This window comes from Gymnogyps californianus, chromosome 27 (genome assembly GCF_018139145.2).
Source record: "Gymnogyps californianus isolate 813 chromosome 27, ASM1813914v2, whole genome shotgun sequence".
Lineage (NCBI taxonomy): Eukaryota > Metazoa > Chordata > Aves > Accipitriformes > Cathartidae > Gymnogyps > Gymnogyps californianus.
The window spans coordinates 391709-419073 of NC_059497.1; the positions used below are offsets into that span (position 1 = coordinate 391709).

The 27365-nt window shown below is 45.7% G+C and overlaps 1 protein-coding gene across 1 annotated transcript in view; it reads left to right on the forward strand.

Annotated features, from left to right (window-relative positions):
* The window catches only part of SYT6 (synaptotagmin 6), a 38571-nt gene extending 17671 nt beyond the window's left edge, over nucleotides 1-20900 (forward strand). Inside the window, exons 2-7 of the mRNA XM_050911368.1 lie at nucleotides 3723-4059; nucleotides 5964-6522; nucleotides 12249-12369; nucleotides 13934-14105; nucleotides 14768-14918; nucleotides 20700-20900. Of these exons, the coding sequence (XP_050767325.1) occupies nucleotides 3723-4059; nucleotides 5964-6522; nucleotides 12249-12369; nucleotides 13934-14105; nucleotides 14768-14918; nucleotides 20700-20771 (1412 nt within the window). The 3' untranslated portion in view covers nucleotides 20772-20900. The remainder of the gene's footprint in view (nucleotides 1-3722; nucleotides 4060-5963; nucleotides 6523-12248; nucleotides 12370-13933; nucleotides 14106-14767; nucleotides 14919-20699) is intronic.
* Nucleotides 20901-27365: the final 6465 nt, after the last annotated feature.

A 27365-nucleotide genomic window follows, 5' to 3' on the forward strand; every position in this document is an offset into this window, starting at 1 on the left:
CCTTCCTTACTGCCGGACGCAGACACATCCCTCTTCACCCTCCGCTCAGGAAGCCTGGGCTCGGAATGTCGCACAGGGTGGGATGCTGTAAACAAATGAGCTAATCTTTCCTCTGGGCTGCAGTGTCCTTTTGGTCTGTTCTGTCTTTGGAGAAGTCTTTGGGGGAACAGGCCTTACCTCCATCCATGCCAGCAATACCCAAGCAACCTCTGGCCCTGGGGCATTTTCTGTTAGATGAGGAATTATCTTGTTTTTAGGGTTTCTTGTAAGTTAAAGGACATTTAAAGTATAACATTTTGAATACTAGGTATTTTTTTAAAAGTAACTGGTATGTTCAAATTCATAAGAGAACGCTCATTAAATCAATTAAGGTCAACTCTGTCCAACTGATATTTAAGTTTAATAAGTCACGAAAAAGTCTTGGGGGATTCAATGTCATCGTCAGACAAACCAATATTCTTCCCAGGCAGATGCTTAAAAAATGTCTGTAAAATCCTGATCCCTTCTACTTGTGTTTTATGTGAGCTGTCAGAAGAAAGAGTAGGAGGTCATGCATAAAAGTATCTGTGAATCCTGTCAAATACATTATGAATGCCAACTGAGCAAGAAGTGACATGAACTAAGATCTTTCTCAAGCTGGCAACAGGTTTTCAGAAGGGATAACTGATTATTTCTGATGTTTTCCATTAATGAGTCTGGTGCGCTAGCAGAGTCATGCATGTTATGTAACTTCTTGGAATGGGCAGAAGTATCTTAACAGAAACTTTTCTGTCATGTAACAACTCCCGGCAGTGATAGATGCTGCATTGCAACTATTTCCTTTGTAACAACATAGACATATTTGCAAAAAGTCCAGGTTCTTAAGTTTTCTTATGAAACTGTTTGGCACTGAGTTTCCTGGGCACAATTCCAAGACTTAACTCAAAGTGTAGGAAAGAGGTACCTCTGTGCTCTCTGCTTTGGTGAGAATACATTTAGCCAAATCTCTAAGGAAGCTCCACCGCTGACTCGTACAATCCTATTTATTATTGAATAAGACGGGACCTATTTATTCACGCCAGTAGTGATCTGTATTTCCACCTTGGAGCTACAGCAGAAAATAAATGGTGCGGTCTGACCTGTACAGGAGGCTGGTGAGGGAGAGGAAAAGTTGCAAAAACTTCTGGATGGCATTTATTCTTTCCATCTGCACCTGCTGGCAGCTTCCAGCCCTTCCTTTCGAGTCTAAGAACCTGTGGTCAGTCAGGAAGCTTTGCCTCAAGCTCTCGGTGAATTTACTAAGCTAGGTAATTTTGTGGAAAAATGGTGCATTTCCTCTGGGATATCAGAAACAACAGATGGTTTCCCAGGTGTTCAGCAGAACTGCCTTGTTCCGGTGTAGATGTCGCATTTTGTGTCTGATGCTTCCTTGAGATTTCACTTATAAGAACTGATGCGAAAATCCTAAATATATAGTAGCTCTTGTATTCCCAGATAGCATGTTAGCAAAGTTGGATGATATAAATGGGTTCCTGAATACTTTGCTGTTATGGTTCGTCAATGGTGGTTGGGGCGGGGTTTTTTGTTTGGTTTTATTTTAAAAAGATTTTTAAATTCGGCTATTTTGTCAAGATAAAAATTTAGTCTTTCCTCATATTTCATAGATTTTCTCAGCCATAAACATTAGATGTCTTATTACAGCTGTACAAAACTAAACTATATGACCAAAGGAAACAGAAGGTCTTCTTATGGCTTCTGTTTAAGGTAAAGCATATGTCAGGGATCACATTTATCTTAGCTATGACGAAGCACAGATGCTGAGTTTCCCAGTTTATCTTCGAAGAGCCAAACTGCCTGGTAAGGATGGATTTTGTGGGAGATACTGTCTTAAATGCAGTTTTTGAGTGAGTCTAGCATTTCTTAGAGCTCATGGAAGTGAGAAGGTGTTTGCCTTAAGGACATTTAGACACGATCTAAAGAGGTGCTGTCAGCTCACACGGACAAAACTGAAATATTCATACCTGGGGCCGTGAACTTCGGTCTTAACCAGCTTTGACAAAGGGCGGCTCTGTGCCGCTCTGCCGAGGGAGGCTGCGCGCATGCCGAGGAGCAGGAACGGGCCCGGGTCCCTTCCTGGGGGTGCTGCCGTGGGCGGCCGTGTCCCGCTGCGCGGTGCGAGCTGCCGGCTGCTGCGGCAGGGCCGCCGTCCCACGCCTCCCGCCCGGCACGGGCTCCGCTCCGGGGGAGCAGGGGTCTCAGCTCCGCTTTGGGAACCAGCCCCGTGCCGCAGGAGAAGAGCAGCCGTGTCCTGCTGAGCCCCTTCCACGCACGGTGCGCTCGCTTTCTAGCAGCTACACCGGGTCCTGCCTCCCTTCAGCTGATTTTACAAGAGGCTTGTTACACTCACGAAGAGTCATTTTAGCTGTGACCACTTACACAATTCAGAAATACACAGGGCACCGGCCCTGTTCCTCAGATCTCAGGTAGTGAATTAAGTAGCTGCTGTCTGTTTCATGTGGCAACGCAAAACGTTTATGGTCCAAGCAGACACATAAATAGAGGCGAGTAAGAGGTAACGGTTATTCTGTACAAACTTTTGGAGTGTTTGATATCTTTTTGCCTGTCTTTCTGTCCTGACTTGCACTTAGGTAATTTAAGGAGTATGGCTTTACTGGTCACTACAAATAACACAGCAGGCAATCAAGGAATTGTCCATGAACTCGTAGCAATCTGCAACTGAATCATCCGTAGTCCTGACGCTGCAGACTTAACTCCAGAGCAAAACCTGTCTTCATCTTCAGGGACTGGTATTCTTTGTGATTCTGGACTCTTGGAATTTTGGTTTGGGTGGGAATCTGGGAATTCATACACCGTAAGAAAGGAACTAAAAATAGCCAATGTTTTCTCTTTTTGAAGTGCTGTGAACCGTTTCACAGCCTAGTCATATATAAATATATCTCTCTATATATCTTCCTTTTTTCCTGATTCTTCAGCCATAGGTATGGAAGCTCTTTCCTCTCCAGAAAAAGACTGAAATGCTGAAATACATAGCGTATGAGGTAAAAGTGACTCAGAGAGTCAGAGAACATACACAGCTTCTGTGCTATTCAGAATAAGGGAGAATGTGTAGTACTTTCTGTACAGCCTCCTTCTATGTTTGGTTTCACTGCACCAGCAGCTTGTTGGTATTTACTTTTTATTCCCTATGGGCACATCTGGACGAGATGTGAGCGTTGATAGTACAACAACAATCTGCTTCCAGGATCATGGTAGACAGATTTTTTTAATACAGTGTCTGAACACCTGTGGTATGAAGCAAAAAGGCAGTTTCTGCTGGTACAGCACTGGAGCTTGTTTCTATCATGCAATTCTGCAGTTCTTGATTTCAGACCCAGCAGTTTGCCAATGCCACAAAACAAACCAAGGATGATATTTTATAGCCAGTCTAAGCATCACGGTGTAAAACTTCATAGCTCTGGCCATCTGGAGACACCCATTTCTCCCCAGATGTGTCTGGGGCAGGAAGCGGGCCCGAATCTGTCAGGGGATGCTCACTTGGGTTTGAGTCTTGCTTGCAGAACCTGCTAAAAGCTCTCCATTAGTCGTGATATAAGTCAGTTTGGACCATTTCTTCCCTTTACTTATGGCTTTCTCACCATCTTTCTTTTCTTTTCTTTTCTTTTCTTTTCTCCTTTCCTGTTCCTCCCCTCTCCCTGTCACTGTTGCCTTCTCTCCCCCTGTAGAGCTCTCCGTCAGCCTCCTTGCAGTGATAGTTATTGTGTGTGGACTGGCCCTGGTGGCAGTTTTTCTGTTTCTCTTTTGGAAGCTGTGCTGGGTTCCCTGGAGGAACAAGGTCATTTCTTCTAACCTGGCCGTCTTGCAGAGCGAGGCAGGCTGCAATAAGGAGAACATGGCAGACAAGCTCAAGGACGCGGGTGCCATAAGTTTCCTGGAGGCAGCGGTGAAGATCAGCCACACGTCGCCAGACATCCCCGCAGAGGTCCAGATGTCCATGAAAGACCACATCATGCGGCGCACGCGGATCCAGAGGCAAACAACGGAGCCTGCATCTTCCACCAGGTGAGCGGGACGCAGTGCTCTGCAGGGATGCTGCGCCTCGGGGCAGCTGGCAGGGCGGGAGAAGCGTTTAATGGAGCCTCAGGTTTGGATACCTTCAGGGAGGCTAAAGAAAGCACTCCCACCTACGTGCTGGAGTACTTTCCAAAGATTGGTCGTTAACCAATTAATGTGTTAAGCCTGGCTTACCGTGGGCCCTTTTAAAAAAATCAAGGATTCAAGCCCTATTACTGTGACTTGACCTCATTGTGTCAAGCCGTCAGTATGCTTTGGCCACTTTAATTTTGTTCCAACATGAGAGGCAGGCTGAAGTATCAATGATGGTATGCTGTCAGACAGAATTAGACCTTTTTGCTTTCTCTTGTTGTTGTGGCTCCTAGCAGAAACAATTAGATAAGCAGAATTGATGTATTGCTCACTGCACAAGCTTAGAACCAGCTGCGCTCAGTGCTTGTGCTCAGTGTGTGTCTCTGTCTCAGCCAGGGACAGAGATGTCAACATCATACTCAGTAAATCAGGATAAGGCCGCATGAACCCTGGGCCACCTTCTCAGCAAGAATACTGAGAAATACGGTACCTCTTCCTTGACACAGAAGGCCGTGAAACTGGGACAGGAAAGGGTGATCGCAGGGTCCTGGCTGGGCCCCAGCACTTCTGCTTGCTTTGTTGGCCATGCCCATGATGTGTGCGAGAGTGCAACTGCGAAAACAGACATTGCTCAGAAAATTGGCTGCAGTATTGCAGAATTAATAAGGCACCGATCACAGCCTTCTGTTTGAAGAAGCTGGAGTTAAAATCAAGATGGTGCCAGCTGCAATTGTGCCACACACTCTTTTATTTAACTGCACCGCTTTTTGGACAGCTGATTGCCTCTCTGTCTTGCACACACTCATTCTGCTTTTATTATACCTTTCCAATGGAGGAGAAAACAAAAGCTCAGCCTGTCTGAATTAGGACAAACAAAGTGGGACTTGGTTGTATGTGGAAAGGTTTCAAACTCACTTTCTCAAGCGAAAGAGCCCAGCATGAACCGCAGGCAGGCAGCCAGACCCGCGGATGCTGGGCAACAACCTCAGCAGTTTGGGATCTCTGACTCACAGCCCAGCCTAGCCCAGGCCAAAATGCCTTTGAGGAACCTGCCAAGGAGAAGTGAGGTCTCCGAGTACCACGTATCACCGAAAGCTAATGCCCTGGCTGTACAAGTTCTTAGTATGGTTAAATAACTCCATATACTGCTCTTGTAAACACCAGATAATCTGAAATAATGCCATGAGTCCACAGAAAGCTTTCATGCTTTGCTTAGGTAAAGCTTTGCTTACATACAGTTTCCCTTGTGCTGAAGGGGAGCTCAAGGCAAGAGACAGCTTCCAGATGAGGCTGTGCGTTCCTCCCTGTCAAGAATTATCTATTGGTTTCTGATGAGAATCTGTTGGAGAAGTTTGGAAGCAGCAATACCCAGAATAAAACCTAACTTTCTGAGCTGATCTTGATTCTCTCACTTTAAAAGTTTTTTTTGCCTGAGGGAAACTTAGTGCCAGTATCTTGGAAGTGTAAGGACTGAGGGTGGGAAAGAGTCTCCACACTGGGTTGTCTATGGCTTGGTTAAGGAGTTGTTGGGTCTCATATATTTAGCTGTGGACTGTTACTTGTGTAACAGGTGAAAAAATGCAGCTTGCTGCAAGCACTCTGAAAGTTAGGAAATTCGCTGGATCGGTTCCTTTGACCACTGGAGGTGTTCCCTTCAGTGTTCATTTCCATAAGGTACATGGTTTCTGTATAGCGGTCAGGAGCACCCGTTGCACTTGTTCTTGTGCTCTCCCTGCTTTCCTGGCGTTAGTAGTCCAGAGGAGAAAAAGGAGAGAAATGTCCTCGGAAAACCATACAGCTGTTGTGTCTTCCTCCTGCAGGCACATCTCCTTCAAAAGGCACCTTCCTCGGCAAATGCACGTATCCAGCATGGACTACGGCATGGACCCACCCGCTGTGGCTGAGCAGCCGACCAGCATCGGTCGCATTAAGCCCGAACTCTATAAGCAAAAATCTGTTGACTCTGAGGACCCCAAAAAAGAGGCAGCAAAAACCTGTGGGAAAATTAACTTCACTCTCAAGTATGACTACGAGAATGAGACGCTGACTGTCCGAATTCTCAGGGCTTTTGAGTTGCCAGCCAAAGACTTCTGCGGCAGCTCAGATCCCTATGTGAAGATCTACCTCCTGCCCGACAGAAAGCGCAAGTTCCAGACACGAGTCCACAGGAAGACTCTGAATCCCACCTTCGATGAGTCCTTCCACTTCCCTGTGCCCCATGAGGAGCTGGCGAGCAGGAAGCTCCACCTGAGCGTCTTTGACTTTGACAGGTTCTCCAGACACGACATGATAGGAGAAGTTATCTTGGAGAACCTGTTTGAGGCCTCAGACCTTTCCCGGGAGACTTCCATCTGGAAGGACATTCAGTACGCGACGACGGTGAGTATCTGCTTTGGTCGTCCCTGCCCTGGGAGCGTTTGCAGTGCGGTGCCGCGGTGTGGTGCGTGGGACCTGTGTGTGCGGAGGACAGGTACCGAGTGTGTGGTGAGCGGCTCCAGGGCAGGATGGGTTGGGATTCTCTTTTTGGCTGGACTGCCTAAAGGGGTAAGTCCTACACAGCTGCCAGCTGATGGGTTTATTGCCTCCCTGCAGATGGTACCGTTAGCCCTGGGGACCTACAGCCATCGCACGCAGGGGTGGCGAAGGCTGTTGTACTCAGAAGCCTGTCAGCTTCACCAGAATCCCAGTTTACTGGAATTTTATCCCCTTACTTAGTGACTTGCTGTTATCTCACCCACAGCGAGTCTCACTGATAACAGGTTTGCTAAAAAACAACTGAGGGGTTCAGTAGGTTCCCTGTCTGGCCTCCCGTCGACACGTGAAGGGTCTCAGGTTCTGGTTGTCTGCCACATGCACATGATAACAGTAAGAAATAGCTCTGAAGGGCCACTACCAACCCATCGGAGGTACTGGGCTTTACTGTCCTGAGAGCATTGTCTGATGTGTTGCTGGCAACTCTTCCAGAGCTTGATGTGGGTCTTTTAGTAGTTCTGTTGAATTCCCTCTGAAAGTGAAGCCAAGCATCAGAGGAGGAAACGTCCCAGCCACTGTCAGTGTTGCAAGGCGCTGGCAGGAGAAGCCACCTTCTCACATTGATCGCTGACTGCAGAAGCAATGACATTAACCTCTACATAATAGCTGTCTGCTCCTCCAGTGTCCTCCCGGGAGGACCTGGCTGTTTCTGAGAGCAAACAGATGATTGAACTGCTTTGCAGTTGGACACCAAGTCAGTCATCGTCTTTGTCATTTCATGTTGTTATTTCTGAAACCGGAATATGAGATGTCCTCACCCCTGTGGCTGAAAGCATGGGCCCTGTCAAATATTTCCTAGGGATTGGCATAACCCCATGACTTGCAAAAATCTGTCCTGCAACTTCCTTCGTAGCTCATCTCATACCTTTGCTCTCCCACTTTCTGTATTGGGGAATGAACTATCAAATATAAATATTTATTGCATTGTGGTCAGCAGTATCAAAAGACATTTGCTTTGCAACTCTCTGCAGCTTTTTTCTCAGTACCATGTTCCTCACCAGTTGTACCCCTTGGTCACTACTATTAGTGCTTGTTCTTTCATTGTAGTATATTCATAACTTTCTAAAAGAGCTGTGAGGTCCAACACGCGTACGCAGCACTGCATCCTGTGCTGTTGTGCTGCTGCTGGGACTCGGTCACCAGCAGCAGGGGAGCTCAGGGCCCGGTCACCACAGGGAATACGGCATGCATGCAGCATGTTGGCCCTGGTAGGTAGCTCTCAGGCTGGCAGCTGCCCTGGTAGGGTGCAGAGAGCAGCCGTCATGCTTCTGTGGCAGTACAGCTTTTGCCATGCCTGTCTAAGGACACCGAGATACGTGTGATGCCTGCCAGGTACCCCGGGGCATTGCTGGGAGCGTGCTACGAGCTGCAGCTTTGTTGCCTTTTGAGCATCTTGCCTGCAAGCAAGGTGGGAGGGAGGCACAGGATCAACCACAAGGAAAGTCGATGGTATTAGTTAGCAGGGTGTATATAGCTCTTGGCTTTCAATCCACAAATAGCCATGTCTGTTGTGATTAATGGATGGTAATGAAAGGAAAAATGCTGGCAAAGAGACAAGCGGGCATCAGGCACATCCGTTTGCCTGGCAAAGGGTTGCTAGGAGAGGAACAAGGTGCATCACACGTACGGATGCCTCTTGGAGGCATCTACCCATTTGCATCTGCTCTGCCTCTGAGACTCAGCTTGCTGTCAGCTCTGCCAGGCTGGCTGTGATGTGCCATGGTGTTGAATCCTGGGGTGAATTCACTTGTGTGATGGCAGGGAGTTTCTGTTTCCTTGCTACATGATCAGCATACAAACAGTGTGGTAAGCCTAAAGAGTTCGGAAGGAAAAGACCTGTGGGCAGGAGTGAAACTGGGAAGGGGTAACGCTTGGTCTCACTAGAGGAAAAGCACATAAAACATGAAGCTGCAGGAGAAGGTTATGAAGTTTTTAACCTGTGTATGTTCTGTGTTTTGCTGGGATGGTTCTGCAAGAAATAGTGGATGTTTTCCTAGCTAAGTAAACTAATTTAAGGGGGAAAAAACCCCCACAAAAACAGGTGGAGAGACACCAACAGAAGGGTTGTTGAGGGAAAAGCCTCCAAAGAAGGTGTGAGAGGCACAGATCCAACATCATGCCCAAGACACATTGTGTAGCAGTCTTGCAGAGCTCCCACAGAAATGTCGAGTGCTGCATTTGGCTCTGTCCCCTCATTCTCTCTGTGCCATTCTGTGAGAATGGGCCGATATTGGTACATCTCAGCCAGTTGTAACACACCCAAGGACATTTCTGTTTAATCAAAAATGAGAAGGGTAAATACAGTTTTCATAATACCCAAGGAAAGCTCTGGGTGACTAATAATGCATTAGATCAATTGTGTGGGTAAGAAGATAGGAACGCACTTAAGCAATGATATAAGCTATTCAAATAGCTAGCACTCAACTATTTAATTAATGATTGTACAGCTTGTGAATCAGTGAAACATTTTTGGTTTCAAGTCTGCAAAGGTTATTGATTCAGAGCTTCCATTATTTCCTAAGAGGTACTGATATGAATTTTGGAAATGTCCCAACGTCTATAATCTGCAAGAAAATAATGTACCCACAAGACACGTTTTACTCTCCTGTATTTACGGTTGCAAAGAAAAATCTCTTGACCTAATACAATGAAGTCAAAGAACAATTTATGTTGGTTTTATACCCTGAACAGGTCCTCTCAGCGCAAGGAGAGGAATAGAAGATGAGATGATGCCCAGAGGGTGCTCTCACAATCTCATACAGGGCTGCTCTCTTCTGACATCTGTGTCCAAGGTTTCCTGCCCTTGTCCCTCCCAAACCAACACAGACCAAAGAACATTCGAAAGCATAGACCCAGCCCAGTGTGTCGTCTGGATGCCAATTGCTGTTGCACTGTGCAGCGGACATAGCATCCAGTGCAGCCGGCACACAGTGAGATTCAGGTGCTCATTTCTTTGGGAATAGAACAACCATTTCTAATCATAATTTCAGAATATTTATTTTACATTCTTTTCTATTGTCAGTAAAGTCTATAGCTAAGACTGGTAGATGCAGTGTCTGATTGGAGCTGGAGACACATAAGTGAAAAGGTACAATCCCAGTCCTCAAGCTTAGTTCTGATGCAGTGGCGGTGTTTGCAGCAGGTTCCAGAGACTTGTTCCGAAGTGCCTCCTCAGTGCAGAGTTATTCATTCAGGCTCTTTGTTATGTAAAGCAATTCATCTTAAAAGAGGAAGGATACCTCTAAAGGTAACAAGAAGTGCCATGTTTTAAAAAGCAAATTGTAATTTCGGGCACATGATTTTTGAGCGGTTGTTTTAAGACACTGTAAATGAATGAGGCTCCGTAGAACACTGAGCTCCTTGTCCTCTGAAAATTGGCCACATTGGAGTCAGGCAGCAAGAACCGCGGCTCGGCTCAGCTCTCGGGGTGCAGGTGACACCAGAGGTAAAACTGCGAAATGTTTCGGAGCACTCAGTGGTCTTGTTCATTGCTGCTCTACCTCCAAGACAGCAGCTCGACTCAGGGGCACCCATTATGTTCAAGGTGCCATAGCTGAAATGCAGTTAAGAGTTAGAAGCTGCAGGGGCTCTAAAAGCTCTTTCATGTGTGACGACAATGATCCTGGTACCTTAACAAGGTACCTTTAGTAATATCTTGTGAGGCAAGAAATTTAGCTCACATCAAGAGGTACTAAAGGTAGAGGAATAATAACTTAGTAAACGTTTCCACGTATTTCATTACTGGTCACTGGCAATGAGGTTGTGACTCGAGATCGTTTTGTCACATTGGAAGGAAAGCTGTTTAGGATGCCATTGCTTCATTAAGGCAAGCAAGAGATCAGAGTGGGAACTCCGAGTGGGTGAGAGTATTAAACTCTTATTTACCAGCAAATAGCGCCTTCTGAGACAACGTTTATTTCGATACTTACAAGTCTAGTCATACATTGTTCTGTCCAGAAAACATTTGGCTGCCACTGTTTCTTTTGTACACTCTATGCTTGAGAAGATTTTCAATTTATTTGCCAGTCAAGTGAAGTCTTGTCAAGAATCAAGACTTTTATATAACATTCATTAGTATTCTGCACATCTAAGTGGAATAAATATCTAATCTTTGCCTTACCAGAGAACGAGAAGGAAATAATTTGGCAAAAATCTCATCCATCAACAAGATCTATTCTCCTAACACTTAGCAAAGCTTTAAGTGCCTAATGCATTTACTTGTCTTTCTAGTTCCATCACTCTACTACTAACAGCTACAATTTCTTTTCAGCAGATCATTATATCACATTGAAATGAATCAAACACTCTGTTTCCAAAAATAAACGGGTTGTTTGCTCTACAGATGTGGGATCTGTATGTACAAAACAAGATATTTTTTTTTTTAAATCCATTTTTGGAAGGTGTTTGGAAATCTTTCTGCTGACTTCAGATGATAATGCTTTCTAGTTTAAATAATACTTTGGTTTGTTTATTGTTTTTTCCTGAATTCCCATGAGCAAGGCAATGATGGAATGGGCTTTTAGGAGGTGTAGTAGATAAGGCTGCATGTACAAGAGGTGCTAAGAGCGATGTGTAAAAGTTGTTTTATGGGACACTAAAAGAGTAAATTGTATTGGCCTCTGTGTAATCCAGAAGCTACCAAACGTTTCTGAGTGCCATCTGCTGGTTCATTCACTATTTATATACATACATATACATGCCTGACACTGCGTTTGTTAGCTCTTTGAAGGCATCTCAAAGGCGTTGGTGGTCCAAGCGATACTAAGCATGTCACAACCTAAAGGCTCAATTGCCACTAAATGGAGCCCTTCATGGTTCTCTTCTGTTTTAAAGCTGTGACTGCCTGGTCTGTAACTAACTAGTAATTCATGCTCAACTTCAGAGAAAATCGCTGTGTTACTCAGAGGCATCTGCATTCTCTGCTGAAATGTTAGGCACCAACAAAGTCCGTAAACCTCTATTACTGAACCGAAGGCACCGGGTGTACGAGAAAGTCACTTGTTGAATTTGTTGCAGCGTACAACCAGAGAGCACGGCACCGCTGTATGTTAAGATCTCACCTTTCTGTGATCTCGCTCTGTGTTTGTATTACATTCCTCCATTTGAGGAAATAGATGTTAGTGTCACACACTTGGCACTAGAAGATATATACTGTACATTCAAGCAAAACTTGATACTAATATAATTTCCTTAATGACCTTCATTTGGTGTTAGATATCACTTCACTTCTGCGTAAGCAGTGGAGCAGAAAAAGAGGAGTGCATTAGCTGTAATGTTGCAACAGGAAGCACATACTCCACTGAGGCAGCGGAAGATTATACTTACCCATGATTTGAAGCTGTAACATTTGGACACACATTTTTTTCCTGTTCCCTATATTCATTTTTAGCCAAGTGATGTTGGGATGCACTGGAAGCACTGCCATATCGTAAAGTGTCATTCACTTGAAAATGGCAGAATAGAGAAAAGTGAGTGCTGCATGAATCCTGCACGAAGCATTGTGGTGGAGGGTGAGGGCAGCCTAGCTGGTTCTCGCACGTTTCCAATATCATGTGTTCTCTGTTTTATTAAAGGAAAGCGTGGACCTGGGAGAGATCATGTTTTCCCTTTGTTATTTGCCAACTGCAGGTCGCCTCACCTTAACAGTCATTAAATGCAGGAATCTCAAAGCTATGGATATCACTGGTTACTCAGGTAGGTGCTCGATGGCTGAGAAGGACCCCATTGCATCTACACTTCTTCCTCCTCCCTCAGGGTAGCCTCAACGGACAGTGGACATACGTTTCTTGACGCCAAGGCTGTATCATCACAGAAACACCTGACAAAGCTTTGTCCATGTCTTAAGTATGAACAAAATTTTAAAAGTAGAATTATCTTTTAAACCCATTCCCAAGGGCATGAATCCAGGGAAGGTGATTATATACATGAATATACCCTTCAAGGAGACTGCCAGCAGTTTCCCATCCCCACTGAAGGGTTTGCAGGGTCCAAGCTCTGATCCACCTCTTGGGTTGGACGCTTCAGATCTGTTGCAGATACTGACCCTAGCAGTTTTATGTGAGTAGGGAGTTTTCCATCAGATAACCCCCTACAGCCAGAATCAATCATTTCACCCCAAGATTAGGAAAGGATGATGGGCGACCTGGGTAAATCCCAGGTGAATGTGCATTCCTCTGTATACTGGCCAGTACTCAAACATTAAGATCAAAGTCACCTGAAGACTGTATGCATTCACAGTTCCAAAGAGTTGGCTTGCAAATTCAGCATGCACAAATTCTGGATTTCAACATAAAAAGCAGTTTCTTTTCCAGAGATCAACATCATAGTATTTGAATTTCATTGACAACTTGTATAAAAGGCAGTAACAATACAGTAAAAGATCTTTGCAGAAAACATTTCTACTCAGTTGGAGCTTGATGCCATATGAAATGTCTGAGAATTGAGACTTCAGACGAAGCCAGCTCAGCGTTTCTGTAATAATACATTGCACGTTTACTGTTACTTGAAAATGCATTGAAACCGCCTGGGCAGACGTTACAGCAAACAGGAGCTGTTTGTAACTTGAGGGCATTCTGCCATGATCAGCCAGGGGAAAGCACGTGAAGCAGAGCTGCCCTAATACCTTTTCTTTCTGCTGCTCTCTGACATTGGGAAAATGGGTTTTAAAATTCCCCTGCTCACTGTAACTCTACTACATAATGTTAGCAATTGGATAGTTTTGGTAGCAGTGCAGGAAAGGATCCCTGTAAAATAACCCCCTCTGCCTGTTTGGATTGTCAAAATGCTGCATTCCATTTTGCTTTCTTAGGCAAATTTTGAAAAAGTTACAGTTTTGCTTCAGAGAAAGCACTGGGTTTGCTGTCTGTGGCCATGCAATTAATGCAAGCTAGAATGCCTGAGTGCCCAGGGCCCGTTGTCATCTTCTGACGAATATTGGCTCTTGGTTTGAGATGGGGCCTTCTTACACTTGCAAACCCTTATCACAGAAAAACTCGTGGAAACGGCTGATTTTTCCTTCCAAGAAGTCTGTGGTGCTGGTTCTCCAGTGCCTGAACCTCATGTCAGCACTCACACCAGTATGAGAAATGGTAGATTCAACTGGTACACAGACATTCCTTTTTCTAGAAGTACATTTGAGAAGTGCCTTTGCCTCATGGTAACTTACAGTCCATCCTTTGATAATGCTGTTTCTATGTTGTGATGGTAACAAAATAAACCTCCATAAACAGAAGGCCTTTTCCTATCTCTTCCTCTCCAGATCCATATGTCAAAGTGTCTTTGCTCTGTGATGGGAGAAGACTAAAAAAGAAGAAAACCACCATAAAGAAAAACACACTTAATCCCACTTACAATGAAGCAATAATCTTTGACATTCCCCCAGAGAACATGGATCAAGTCAGTCTGCTTATCTCCGTCATGGATTATGATCGGTAGGTGGGAGGCTCTGGAGAGCTGGAGGGGAAAACATCCCGTTGGATGCAGGTTTTCCGGCTCACGAGCCATTTTCCTTAGTATCAGGGCCTTGATTGCACAGCTCTGTGGCATCAATCTGTCTCTAGTGATTTACTGTTAAAGTGTCATTGATATTTATGGTTATGGAAAATTACCTGCTAGAATAGTAAGTATGGTAAAGCTGGTCCTTTGCTTTATGGCATTTTCTTGAGTGAGTACTGTGTTCCCCTTTGCTGTTTGCTTGTCCTGCAAACCATCATCCTGTTTTAGAAAGCAAATGGTCTCACTCTGAGCAGCAATTGGTGTATGAATAATCCATTACTGAACTTGTACTTATTCTTGTTGTACACCACTACACCACACATCCTTCCAGATTCTGTATCTGGACTGATCTACAGTTCAAATCATTTTAAAGTTGTTATAATTATTTCTGGCAATGGCAGTGCCTCACTGTGCTGGGGGCTGCGTGCGATGACAGTAGCAGACAAGATCTGACTGTTGTCGTGCAGATACGACAGCCCGTGTTCACTAGCACCATGCCTCGTGGCACTCCGATAACATGGGGTCAGAAGTCTTGGTCAGACAGTGTACGGGCAGTCTGAGCGAGATATAATCATGTTGCTTTTCTATTGTTCTTCAGAGTGGGCCACAACGAGATTATTGGGGTTTGCCGTGTGGGGGTCAATGCTGAAGGACTGGGCAGAGACCACTGGAATGAGATGCTGGCATACCCACGCAAGCCCATCGCGCACTGGCACCCATTAGTGGAAGTAAAGAAGTCTTTCAAAGAGGTGTGTGGAGTTATTCTTTCCTTTTAATGCATGCGCTGTGCATGAGTGAGCTGGTTCAAGGCTTTCAGAGAGCTTCTACTCTCACTTGGGATTCTCTGACAAAAGCTGAGGGAATTTTCTCACCAGAAATGAACTCTAGAAAACAAGCATCTCTGTATTGACTTGAAATAGCTCCTTGAGCTTGCAAGCAAGAATGAAAGGGACTGTGTTTACAGATATGACTGTTACCGTATTGGTTTTTTTCCTTTTTTTTTTTTTTTTGAATTAGAGATTGAGAGCAGTAAAGGAAAGAGAATGCTGTTCTGATTGCAGAACAAATTGTCCAGGGATATCGCCTATTTCAAGTTTCAATTTTTTCATCCTAAAAGATTTTTCTGTTGACTCATCTCCAAGCCTTTGAGGGAGAATAAATAGAACAAATGTAATTGCTCTATGCATCTCCAAAGAAAGAGATTCACGTGATGCAGCCCCACGTGATAAAATAGGGCTGAAATGCCTGGGTACCATTTTGACCATCTCTATAATTTTCTTCCTCCTCGCACTCCATTTTCGCGTGGTCCTATAGAGCTCTTTGGTTTTTGCCTGATTTGGGTCATAAATTCTGGAGAGAGGTGTGAAAAATGACACGCATGCTATTGACACTTCAGGTATGAAAAGAAAGCCAGCATTTGTGGCCAGTGATAGTATAATAAAGGCAATAAAACCTCCCACTGTATCTGGGGCTAAGGCAGGCATTTTCCCTCAAAGCCACAGACTAAGTACATAACAAAAAGCATCTTATTTTCTCCTTGAAGTTCAGATACTGAGCTCTACTGGAAGGCAGACACTAGGCTTGGTGATCCTCCACAGTAGTCTGAATTAGCATGCATCAAATCCTAGGTTTCTTTGAAATCCGCTCTTTCCTCTAACAAGAATGCACTTTGTGGTTAGTGCTCTGTATCCCAGCTCATCAGGCTGGTTTCTGAAATTCAAACGTGCCCATCCTAGAAGCAGGTCTGCTTCTTCTGCGGGTTTCTTTCCTCCTCCAAGCATTTGTAAGCAGCAGCCGTGCGAGGTGAGGCCAGCCGCCTGAGCAGAGCTCTGCAGCGGTTTTCATTACTGCTGCGTCCCTTGGTGAGCATTTCTCTATATCGCAGACGAAACGTGGCCGTAGGGCGCTGTGCAGAGCCAGGGTTTATCGGAGGAATATCCTCGCTTCCTGGACCCAGGTCGATCACACCCAGTGGGAAAACCTGGCAATTGATATTTTAGTTTAAGACACAGTGGAGATACATATATCAGATAATGGAAATCTGAAAATTCTCACTCACTTGTATGAGGCGTTTCATGATCTCGTATTGCACCACTGTAAATCGGGAGTAACCACCCAGGTCAGCTATGCAGAACTGGTGTAAATCAAAAGAGAATTAAACCAATGTGCAATTTGTGTATAATAGTAATATTGCCTTTGGGTGGTGAGCAGTACCAGGCTTTCATTAGCCTTTCCGTGCTAAAACACTGGCATCGTACACATGAGCCATAGCTGTTTGAGCAGGCAACATATGCCATCTCACACTGCCACGGAGAGCTGGGGATCAGCGACCGCTGAGTTTCAGCATAAATGCTTGGCGATCTATCATTCGATCGGTTAGCTCAATGTCTGTATCATCCGTAGCACCTCACAGCGTGATACCAGCTGCTGTGTCTGACCCAGGGGCAGGAGTTCCTTCTCCAGTTTGTAATTTATATGACTTTACTACACCATTTTTCAGATGCAGGTGGGAGTTTGAAAGAAAGACTCCTGTAAAGTTTTTGATAATCAATAGGGAAAAAAAAGACATAATTATTGTGATGAAACTCAGAGAAACAAAGGAAGGCATGTAAGATGACTCACCTTCTGAAATATACTTTGAAAACCACTGCTGAGCCCCCAAGATTTTGGAAAAAAACCCGAGTGAATCATTTCACCCCCCAGTGCACAGGTCAGGAGCTCTGCTTAAAAGAAAAGAAAAAAAAGCCTCTGATCATCTGTTCTGGTATTTCTGCCACAAGCTGGTGCACAGAGCCAGCAAGCAAATAGTCCCTGTATTTATTTGCCCTTTTAAGTTTTAGCACTGCTGTCTGCAAATCCCTGGTGCGGCTTAAAAAACCAACAAACAGAAAAGGCACAGGCTCCTGGAGAGAAATTAATGGGAAATGGTATTTGTTCGTTACAAGTAATCGATTCATCTTTTCCATATGTGTTGGTGCATTTTTTAAAAGCACTTTGGGCTTTGCATCCTGTGTCATCAGCTCCAGGTCCCCGCGCACACGGAGGCCGCCCAGGCCAGGGGGTGCGCGCTGGGCGGCGGGGGCCGAGAGTCGTGGCCGCACGCTGCGGCAGAGCCGCCTGCCAGCTCCGTCGGTCCGGGCCCCGTGGGCTGCCAGCTCCCCGGTCCATCTGCCCTGGAATGCAGATGCTGGGGGAGAAGCTGCTGACCCTCCATCCCTTTTTCACCCCTGTGTCTTCACGGGGGTGAGCTCGGGCTGTGCTGGCATCCCGAGCGGTCATCTTCATCTTCAACTTCAAGAGCGTTCGCAGCCGGGCACTGGCAAATGGAGCGTTTGCTTTCTAGTTGATCCTCATGCTCTTCTGTTTGCTCTAGCTATTAGTAACAGCCTCTGCTGTACTTCAGTGTCTTTCCTGATTGAGTGCTTGATCTTAAACTGAAAGCAGGAAAGCTAGGATTGAATTGTCTTTTTGAATGTATAAATTGAGCAGCGGGTGGCTGGAGCTGTTAACCCGGGAGCACAGAGCGGCTCAGTGCCTGCTGCCGTCTCCCCCGTGCCGCTCCGCAGTTAGATGTCCTGGCCCCCTCCCCTCACCACACAGCTCAGGACTGCAGATGGGTGAAGAAAAGGGTGGGGAATCTGGAATTTCTTTACTAGCCTACACCTGTACTGCCCTGCCTGGTATGCCTTGAAAAAACTCTGGCCCAAAAAAGGGGCTTGTGCCATATTTTGACTACAGCTCAGAATCACAGGTTCTGGTGAAGTTACCAGGAAAACCGTCACCAAAGGCGTGTTGCACGAGGAGGATGGACCAGCCCCGGCCCCCGGCTCCCCACCACAGCGGCGTGGGACGGACGGACGGATGCCGGTGTCCTTGGGGCTGCGGTCCCTGGGCCGGGCCACCGGCCTCCTCCTGCGTTGCGGGCATGGTTCCTTGCCTGTCCAACATGAGGACCGTGGGCAGCATCGGGCCTGTTCCACCAGCCACAGTGCTGTGCTAACATGGCCCCAAAACCTCATTTCTGGGTCAGCAGCGTGACTCGGGCCTTTTCTCCATAAGCCAGTGTTGCTCTTTCTTCTCTTTCATTGCTGGAGCCTTTAGGGAAACTTGCTTCTGTTACATTTCATGTCTTTGGTTGCTCCATATTTATCAACAGTGAGTAACAAACTGTAATGACTGCACTTCTTTAATGACCATCATCATTAAAAAGAGAACATGTGCAAATGAATCATTAATTACAGGCTTCTAAGTACTATCCTCCTCACACAGCTGTTTAGAAGGAGAGTTTGTGAGCAGAAGATGAGAATCCCACTTGATGTTGCATTTTGAAGTCATTGTGACAATAAACTCTGCTCCTCAGCACAAACCTGTTCCCATTTTTCAGCCCTGAGGTCCCGCTGGCACCTGCTGCCGTGGCCTCGGCCTCCCAGGTGTGCTTCAGCCATCCCACCCATTGCCGTTTCTTCTGCATTTCTCAATACGTCCATCAGCCAGGTTAAGTGATGTGTCTATAAAAAGAAATACAAAATTACAGGGCGTCTTTCCAGACTTTGAAGGGGACTTCTGAAAATTGGAAATCTTTCTGTTATCTATGAAAGACAAACTCTGTCTGATATTGTAGAGTAGTATCATCAGTGCAATGCGAAATGGGTCTTTGATGTTGCCAAGTACCTCTGACATTCAGCGTGGCAGCATTTATTTGTTCAAAACATTTCTCCAGATAAAAACTGATAACTTTGCTGAGAGCTAAGTCATGCCCATAATGAAGAATAACCATTTACCTTTAAAGATATGCAAAACCAGCCTCTTTCGGACTTTTGGGCATGTTTGACTTTCATTGAACTGTTCCTAGTTTCTGACTGTTAATTACGCAATGGATGGTTCACCTTTTCTAATTAAATGAAGGAAAAATATCTCCAGGTTCCTCATGGCACACTGGTCACTTGAACCTACTCTCGGAAGAGTTTTCATCACATTTTTGGAGTAGCAAACGTCACTGTAACTGCAGGCAGAACAATACAAGGAGCATGCTGAGGACTCTGCCAAAAGCCCATTTCTATTGCAATTTCTGCTTATCTGCTGTTTTATTGGTAATTCTCACGGGGAGGTTGTATCCATATTATCAGTTCCTCAGGGATTTTAGCAAATACATTTGACATGAGAAACACAGAAGAAATCGTTTTCTTACCTGAAGGTAGCCTGTTTGGAAGGACAAGCTTTCCAGCTTCTTCATTCATTAATTTCTGCTCAGCCCTGATGAAATACAGTCTGTATAATGCAAACCTGTGCGGTGAGTTATTTTACACTGGCTGGTCTCTTTGGCGAAGGAAACTGGCCGAATTCTTGACCCTATCTCTGCCTCTACTTTGTAACCATCAGAACGCACATTTGTGAAGCAGCCTCTGCCAGCTGGCTTCAAATGGACGCGAACGTGCTCGGCGTGCTGCACGGGCAGACCTGACCCCGAAAGGGCCAGCGCTGATGAGCAGCCGTCCCATGGACAGCAGACCTTGTGGCATGTCACCGGCCATCACCGGGGGTACCTGCAGGGCTGGAACCCCCAGCTCGCAGGGGGCTGCACCCCCGGAGCAGGCAGGAGGCATGGCCGCCCCAGCCCCAGGCCCTTTGTTATTGCTGACACTGACAGCGTCTGCACATGGTGGTTTGGCTTGCGCAGCCTTCCTGTGAGCACCGTGCAGCCATCCTGTTCCCTCATTTTCATTGCATTTCATTTGAGATGCCTTTGCCGAGGCAAGGGTGAAGTTCGATTTGCCGAATGAGTTTTCGCCCACAGAAGTGAAATTCATGCATGCTAGAGCATTAATATTAGCCAGCAAAGAGTTTCTGCTTATGTAGGAGAGGAGGGAATTGATCCGGGGGGAGAACAAAGCAGTGGAAATACTATGCCTCCTGTTGTCTCTGGGAGATGTCTATCATTTGTCATTTGAATTTAATAAAACAAGATGGTGAGATGGGCAAGTACTCAAAAGCTTGAGGAGTAATGGTTTTGAATTATAATAATAGCCCCCAAGGCAGATGAGTAATAGTTTATGATCCCGTAAGTATGGAAAAAAAATGTTTGCTACATCCACTGACTCTCTGATCGGATTTTCACTTTCAGAAATGTCTCTGGCACTGTGGACATAGCTTCTGTGGAGTAAAATTACCAGACTGGAAAGACTCAAGTAATTTTGCAATTAGGCAGTATTTCTAAAACAAAAAGGCAACAGCACTAAACCAGGAAACAACAGAAAGCTAAACTGAGAGCAAACTTTGTCTTCATAGCACACACAGATACTGTTTATTTTTCCTTTTTTGTGAGCAGTCCTCACGATTGTGAATTGAATAAAGTAAATTGTTCAGTAATTCTTCCTGAGTGGTTAAACGCAGGTGTTCAATGAGTTGAAACATGCTGTAGAGCAGATGAGAATACTGCAGAATAGGAGACAGGCAACGAGGCAAAGGGATGAGAAGAATTTCAGATAATCTCTCCTGTTTGCTTAGGCTTGCTTTCTTTTTTCTCCCACCAGTGGCAAGGCCGGGCAGCGAGCTTTGACAGCCAGGGTTCCTGTCCCTCACCTAAACCACCACCCACACCATGATACAGAGCGCGGCGAGTAAAATGGGACTAAACCAAGTTATTTTTGCACTTGGCCTACAGTCTCAGTAATTTGTTGCTGAGTGGCAGTGGCAGCAGCGAGACTTTCCAGTCTAGTTGTTCCTGCGTAAGTAAAGGCAGAAACCCGTTTTGTGGTCAAATATGTCTTTGTCTAATATGTCTCCCAAGGTGATGTTTTTTTTTGTGGCTTTTACTGTATGGATCTGTTTCCAGAGGAAGAAGGTGGACTGAGACATGAGCTGGAAGTTTGGTCTGTAAAATAACGTGTAAAATAGTTTTTAGGGTGTACCAAGGCTGGAAAAGCGCAAAGATGCTGTGAGTGTCTACAGACAGCACAGGTGGCCGGGAGAGGGGACATCCGGACCGGCCCTGCTGCGCTGCCGGTGCCCGCTTGGAAGAGCAGCAGCGAAGGACGCGAGAGACTTCTTCTGATCTGCGAGCAGCTCTTTACTCTTGTGGTCAGCCCAAATCCAGCAGCGCGTTCACAGGTTTCCTGTTCATGTAGAGGTGTTCATGAGCTGTTAGAAGTTTGTGCAGTGTGTATCCCAAATTCCTTTTGTCATATATAAAAAATGCCGTTGATTCCTCAGGGGGGAAAAACTGTTTTTTTCCCTGTATTTGAAGTCTCCCTAGAGCTACTTGCATGAACAGTTTCTTAAGACCCCTTTGTAGCTGCCGTTCATTCCCCCCGTACATCACCACGTTATCTGGAGTGGAGTGGAGAGAACTGCATTGCCACAAGTGGGTTTCGGACATAAAGGGGGAAAGATGTTACAGAAATAGGTGACATCCTTGCATGAACACTAGATCTTTGTTTCTTATATCATCCTAGTATTAAAGGGTGAACAAAAGGGTAAAGGGAAATATAGAAACACAACCAATACTAAAAAAAGCTTCCAAACTTTTTTCTTGAACTATCAGCACTTCCTTAATGAAAAAAGTTTCTATGGCCCAAACCCTGGAGGAAGATCAAGTTTTGAAAAAATGAAACTTTGCTGGTTTCTTGGCTGCCGTGGCCAAAAATGAAGTTATAACATCCCAAGTACTAGCTTTGCAAATGCAGCGAAATCAGCCGATCTTTATCAGACAGCTGTGGATTTTGGACACTTTCTCATCATGGATTTTTCTCTGAGTTAATAAGTACATTAGTGCTGTTTGTTCCACTGTAATTAAATTAAGTAAATGCAAATGTTTTCGTTTTGAGTTAAAACAAAATTTGCTAGCAAGGCAGCCATTTCTCCTCACCTCAGGTTAGCAGAACTGCATACATCGGCCACAATCTTCAGGTCAAATTCACTTTCCATTTTCCTAAATGTCACAGCTTCAGCCTTCACTGAACATCATGACTAGCACAGAAGGGTATTTGTTTGCATTGTTTTTCTGGGTATGATTAATCCTTTGTTCAGTGAAGGACAAATACATAATTTCTCATCACACCTTGTGTCTTAATTCTCTTTATGTGCCACATGCTATAGAAGCAGAAACTCAATAAAATTATTTTATTTGTAAGTCTTGCCTTGTCTGGTGAAATACTTCCTCTTGTGAAAGCAGTAATTGTGTGTTACGTGATTTTAGACGGTTACAGTAATCACAGCGGATGCTATAAAATGTGATAATAACAGACGCTCGCGTGGTATGAGGCACTGCAAGGGCAGACTGCGCGATTTGAAGCAGACGCTCCTTAGGCCATAAACTCTGCAGTTCTTGGTTGTCCTGGGACAGTCAACGCACATCCCTTGGGGAATTGCTGAGCACTAGTCACAGAAGAAGAAAAAAAATATTTCAAGCACTTACAGTTCATTGAAATAAAAAGGTGGTAAAACTGCATTAGCTTTCCAGCATAAAGAGTACTGTAGACTTCTACCAAGGGACACCGCTGAGGACGCCCCTTTTCGAGACAAACCATCCTTTCTGGGAATGTTCCAGGTCTTATTATGGGAAAGAGCTTCTAACCATTCAAAATAATTGACTCACAGTGGTGGATGGTTCAAAAACTGACCACAAGCTCCCTGAACCTTGACCTGAGCTGAACTGAGCCTCAGGTGTTTAACGCCATGAATTGGAAGTGCCTCTTGCAGGTTGGCAGATCAAAGTGCCTGTACTGCAAGACGTACCCAGAAGAAGCCGCAGCAGCCCCAGCTGGATGCAAGGCTGGCACTTGACAATCATTAATTGCACTAACCCGCTCAAATCCTTTTCTTCTTTAATCCTGGCTTCTTGGTTTTTGGTGTTCTCTGTATAATCTCTTGTCTTTTATCCATTCTTCTTGTTATCTAGGATTTAGTCAAAACATACGTGGGGTTTGACACAAAGCTTCTATTTTTAATCCTTGCTTCACACAGATAATCAATTTCCACTCAATACTGGCTGTCACTTGCTGTACTGGAAAACTGGATCTCACGCTAGTGAGTAACACCCACGCCTAGATGGCTCAACCCCCCCTACACTTATATGTTAAATGCTGAGATTCTGCCACGTCCCTCAGTGAGGGGATAATCAAACCACTGTGTGTTTGTCATTGCCTCGGCGCAGCCACTCGAGAAGATTGGTCACGCTAATAGAAACGAGATATACCATACAAGTGCAAATACTTCCCTTTCATCTAGACAGGGATTATAACTCTGAAAAGGAGCTGAGCCTGGCACAAGTGCCATCCCAGGATTAGTTAAGTTGCTTTCTTGCTCCTCACTTCCCATGCTACTCTTAACTGTATTATAGTAACTCACAGAGAAGTTTAAATTATTGCCAAGAAAGATAAGGAGGGCCGCCACGGGGCCATGCCCCATGGAACAGTCTGCCATCGTGGGACTCGCGCTCCTTTGAAACTCACTGCAAAGGCGAATTTCCCTCGCCAGGGGAGGACGCCTGCTGCCATCGGTCCCGCTCAGAACCGGGTGGCTGCTCAAGGGCCTGGCGTGCCGTGCCGGGGAGAGCGATGCCGGGCAGCCAGAGACACCGCCTGATGCACGGCTGCCGGGCACGCAGGCTGGAGGAGGAGACGCTCACAAAACAAGTACTGGCTACTGGTCACTTTGCAAAGTCTGCAAGAAGCCACAAATGAATAGTCTATTTTATTTTGAGTACTGCAAGCAAAATAAATACACATGACCATTCCCAGACCTTCCTATTTTTTTTCCCTTTCTTTTTAGTTTTAGCCTCACAGTCTCCACTTTCATAGAACAATGACTGACTGCAGAACAGTGAGAGACACTGAAGTGAGGGCTGCCACTTAAGGACTGCTGGTTTAATGATGGGGACACAGGGAGAAGTGAAACCCCACGGGTCCATTGCACTGCTCATTACAAGGGGTCAGAGGGCTGAGGAACCGTCCCAGCCGAGTGCCCTCCCACCGGTTTGAGAACAAAATAACTTGGTATATGAGAAAAAAGTGAAAAATGCCCAATGGAGAGTGAGTTTCAGCCACAGTGAAGCTCTGCTCTTCGCGCTGTGCAGGAAGCTGGGATGGGAAAGGAGCGACTGTTCCCCCCTCCCCGGTGACGGCCCCAGCCATGCCGCAGCTCCCAGCAGCAGGAAGCCCCTTGTCCCAGGGTTGGCGGGGGGCTCTGAACACAGCCCTTGCCAGGGCAGCAACTGCTCCCCAGCGTGCTTGAGACGTCAGCCTGCATACCAGGGTAGCGTGTCTGTAGCTGCCCTGCTGTGCCTGAAGCTTCTGCAGAACTGTTGCTGTTGAAACCAAGCACTGAGCGCTGCGTCCCAGTGCCGTGACTGGTGCTCGCCACCATCAAAGGTCCGAAATGAATCGTTTCTCCGATCTCCCCTCTTTGAACCATCCCACGGCCTCCAAGCATTCACGATATCAGGCAGTCAGATGCTCGGCAGGGTGTCCTGAGGCTATGCTGTTGGGAGTATCAGTAACAGCTCCTGGCCTCTCAGAGAAGCCTTCACCTTCTCTGCACTTGGCACAGAGCTGCCCTTTCAAGCAAATCGAGAGTGTTGTCCCTGACAAAGGTATTGCTGGGATGAAATGGGCTGTTCTGCTGCTCTGCTCAGTGCATGGCCCAGTTCAGCTGGTGCTCTGAAAGATGGGAAGATGATTGCATCGCTTTGAGCAGAGTTCAGTCCAAAGTTGAACCCCAAGTCTTTCCTAGTGTGCATCAGATGGCTCGCTCAGCATCGCTGCCGGCAGCAGAGAAGCACTGCCCGCGGTGCACACAAGCAACGTCTCCCTTCCACCCTCCCTGCCAGCTGGGAGTCCCGTGTCACGGCAGGGGGGTGGTGGGTCTTTAAACATATTTGCCTTTTCAGTTGAGGAGCATACACAGGTTCCTCTACAGCTCTTCTCCAATATTGGCTTCCAAGCTGATTGCATTATTGTGTGATTTTTTTCATACATCAGCAATGCATGGTTTGGCAAAGAGAAGAATCTTGCCATAACAATTTATATTTATTCTCCAAAAGTGGCCTTTAAGTTCTAATTATGGAATGCTACTCACACGTAGGCAAATCACAAAAAAAAAAAAGCCAGTGAGGAAGAAAAACACTGGGGTTTTATAGGGTTTTAAGAAATAAATAAACGTGCTCTGTAATTATCTTAGGAAAAAAAACAACTAAGAAATAAACTCAACACTGATGTTGAGAGTGTGTGTGTGTGTGTGTGTGTGTGTGTGTGTCACAGCTTCCATACTAAGGTTGGCTATGTGTCCCCACCTTTTACAGCTGTGGATCACTCATTCCATAGGAAGATTTTGTGCAAATTTGAACAAGACTGACAAACTCCACATGGATGCCAGGAGCCAGAGGGAGGGACTGGCAGACTGGGGTATTTGGACTCTGGATCACAAATCACTTAACTCCATGCAGCCTCACTGAAGCCATCGGGATGCTGGAACCGGCAGACAGGGCAGGCGCAGGGGCACACGGGGTGTTCAGTATTCCTGGATCACGTCGTGGTTGCCTCCAACGGTGACAGCATCAGCCGCTCCAAAGGGTGACTCAGCGGCGACAGGCACGGGTTTCGGGGCACGTGGGCGACTCGAGCTGACCTGTGCCCGCTGTGGGCTCCGCAGAAACTCTCTAGCAGGAGCAGCTTTGTGTGCTTCATTTTAAATTTTATTCTATTTCTTTCAAAACCTTTTATTTACACATAATTCTTGAGTAGCCTATAAAGAGTATGTAATCACATATACCCAATCCCATACACATGCCAATCCTGCTTCAGTCTTTAGTCCAAATATCTTCAGTCCAGATACTTTTGTCTTCACTTATGAGGTAATAAATTAGACAGCAAATTATAGCTCGTTTGAGAAAAGTACAGCCCCGTTCCTTGAGATCCTTATCTCAGTTCTCTATTTGTTTTCCATTTTTTTCTACTTTTGTTATTTGCCCTCTTAATCGTCTCTCTAATCTAGCAGTCCTAGACTTCTCAGTCTCATTTTGCTAGAGGTTTTCTCCCCCAGGGCCCTGATCATTCTTCCTGCCATTAAGATTATATATATCAGTACAGTTGCGCACTTATTTAAATGCCAGGTCAGGGATCTGATTTCTAGTTATAACGCATCATGCAAGGATGACCTCCCTGGGACTAGAAACTCTGTTCGTCATTTATACGCAGTCACAGCTCCTCGATGCACAAAACCGATTGCTTTACTCTCTTTGATCTCTGCTTACACAGCTGCTGCCGGGGCGTACGGGGCTGGGGTGCACGGCCCAGGCAGCGGTCATCCCACGCCGGCTCCAGCTGGCACGGGGCCTGGTGATCTCCAGCCCGCCGTGCCCAGGAGACCCGGGTTATGTCAGCTTCAGCGTGGCGGGGACCCTGCGGAGCGCAGGCTTTCGGGTGAAGTCTGTCCGCTTCGCAGCAGCAGCACCAGCCGCCGTCGGAGCTGCCCGTTGCTCACCTGCCCTCCGGGAGGACTCGGTCCCGAGACACTTCGTCTTGGGCCAAAGATCTCATGGTGAATGCGAATACACTCAGCACTTGGGCGCTGCAAACAGACAGGGAAGAGGTGTTTTTTCCTTTCATGCTGGTGTTTTGGTTTTTTTTTAAATGCCTCCACAGCAAAACAAATCTAGTCTTCATTTTACAAAAAAGGTAACGTAGTCTGCTTTTTTGCCGGGGTGAGCATCACCCCAAAATCAGGGTTGTCAAGACACCAGTGCTGCAGGTGAGCCTGGGAGAAGGGGAGTTTGGCTCCTCTTTGCAGATGCACGGCTTAGAAAATCTAGATCTTTATCCAAGTGCCAGAGGCATCCTGGTAGCTCTGCTTGGCTTACAAACCTCTGCAGTCAGCCTTCAGTGGCAATGCTACTTGAATGTTCAAGAAATGTTTTTTTTTTCCCCTGGACTTTTCTCAAAGATAATTTGTAATTACATTTTACTGCTTTATATATATATTTTTTTTTTTTTTAAGACAATGCGTTAGTCATGCAAATATAATTATGTCTCTTATGTTCCCATGTCATTTGTAATTAAAACCATGGAATTTAAAGCACATATTTAAAAAACCCAGTGTAGACTTCTATTAAAAATGCAGTTCATTTAAGCTAATAAAGTACCTCAGAATGGGTCAAGGCAAATCCAGAGCATGTTCCGTTGCCGTGGGAACAGCCGGCACCA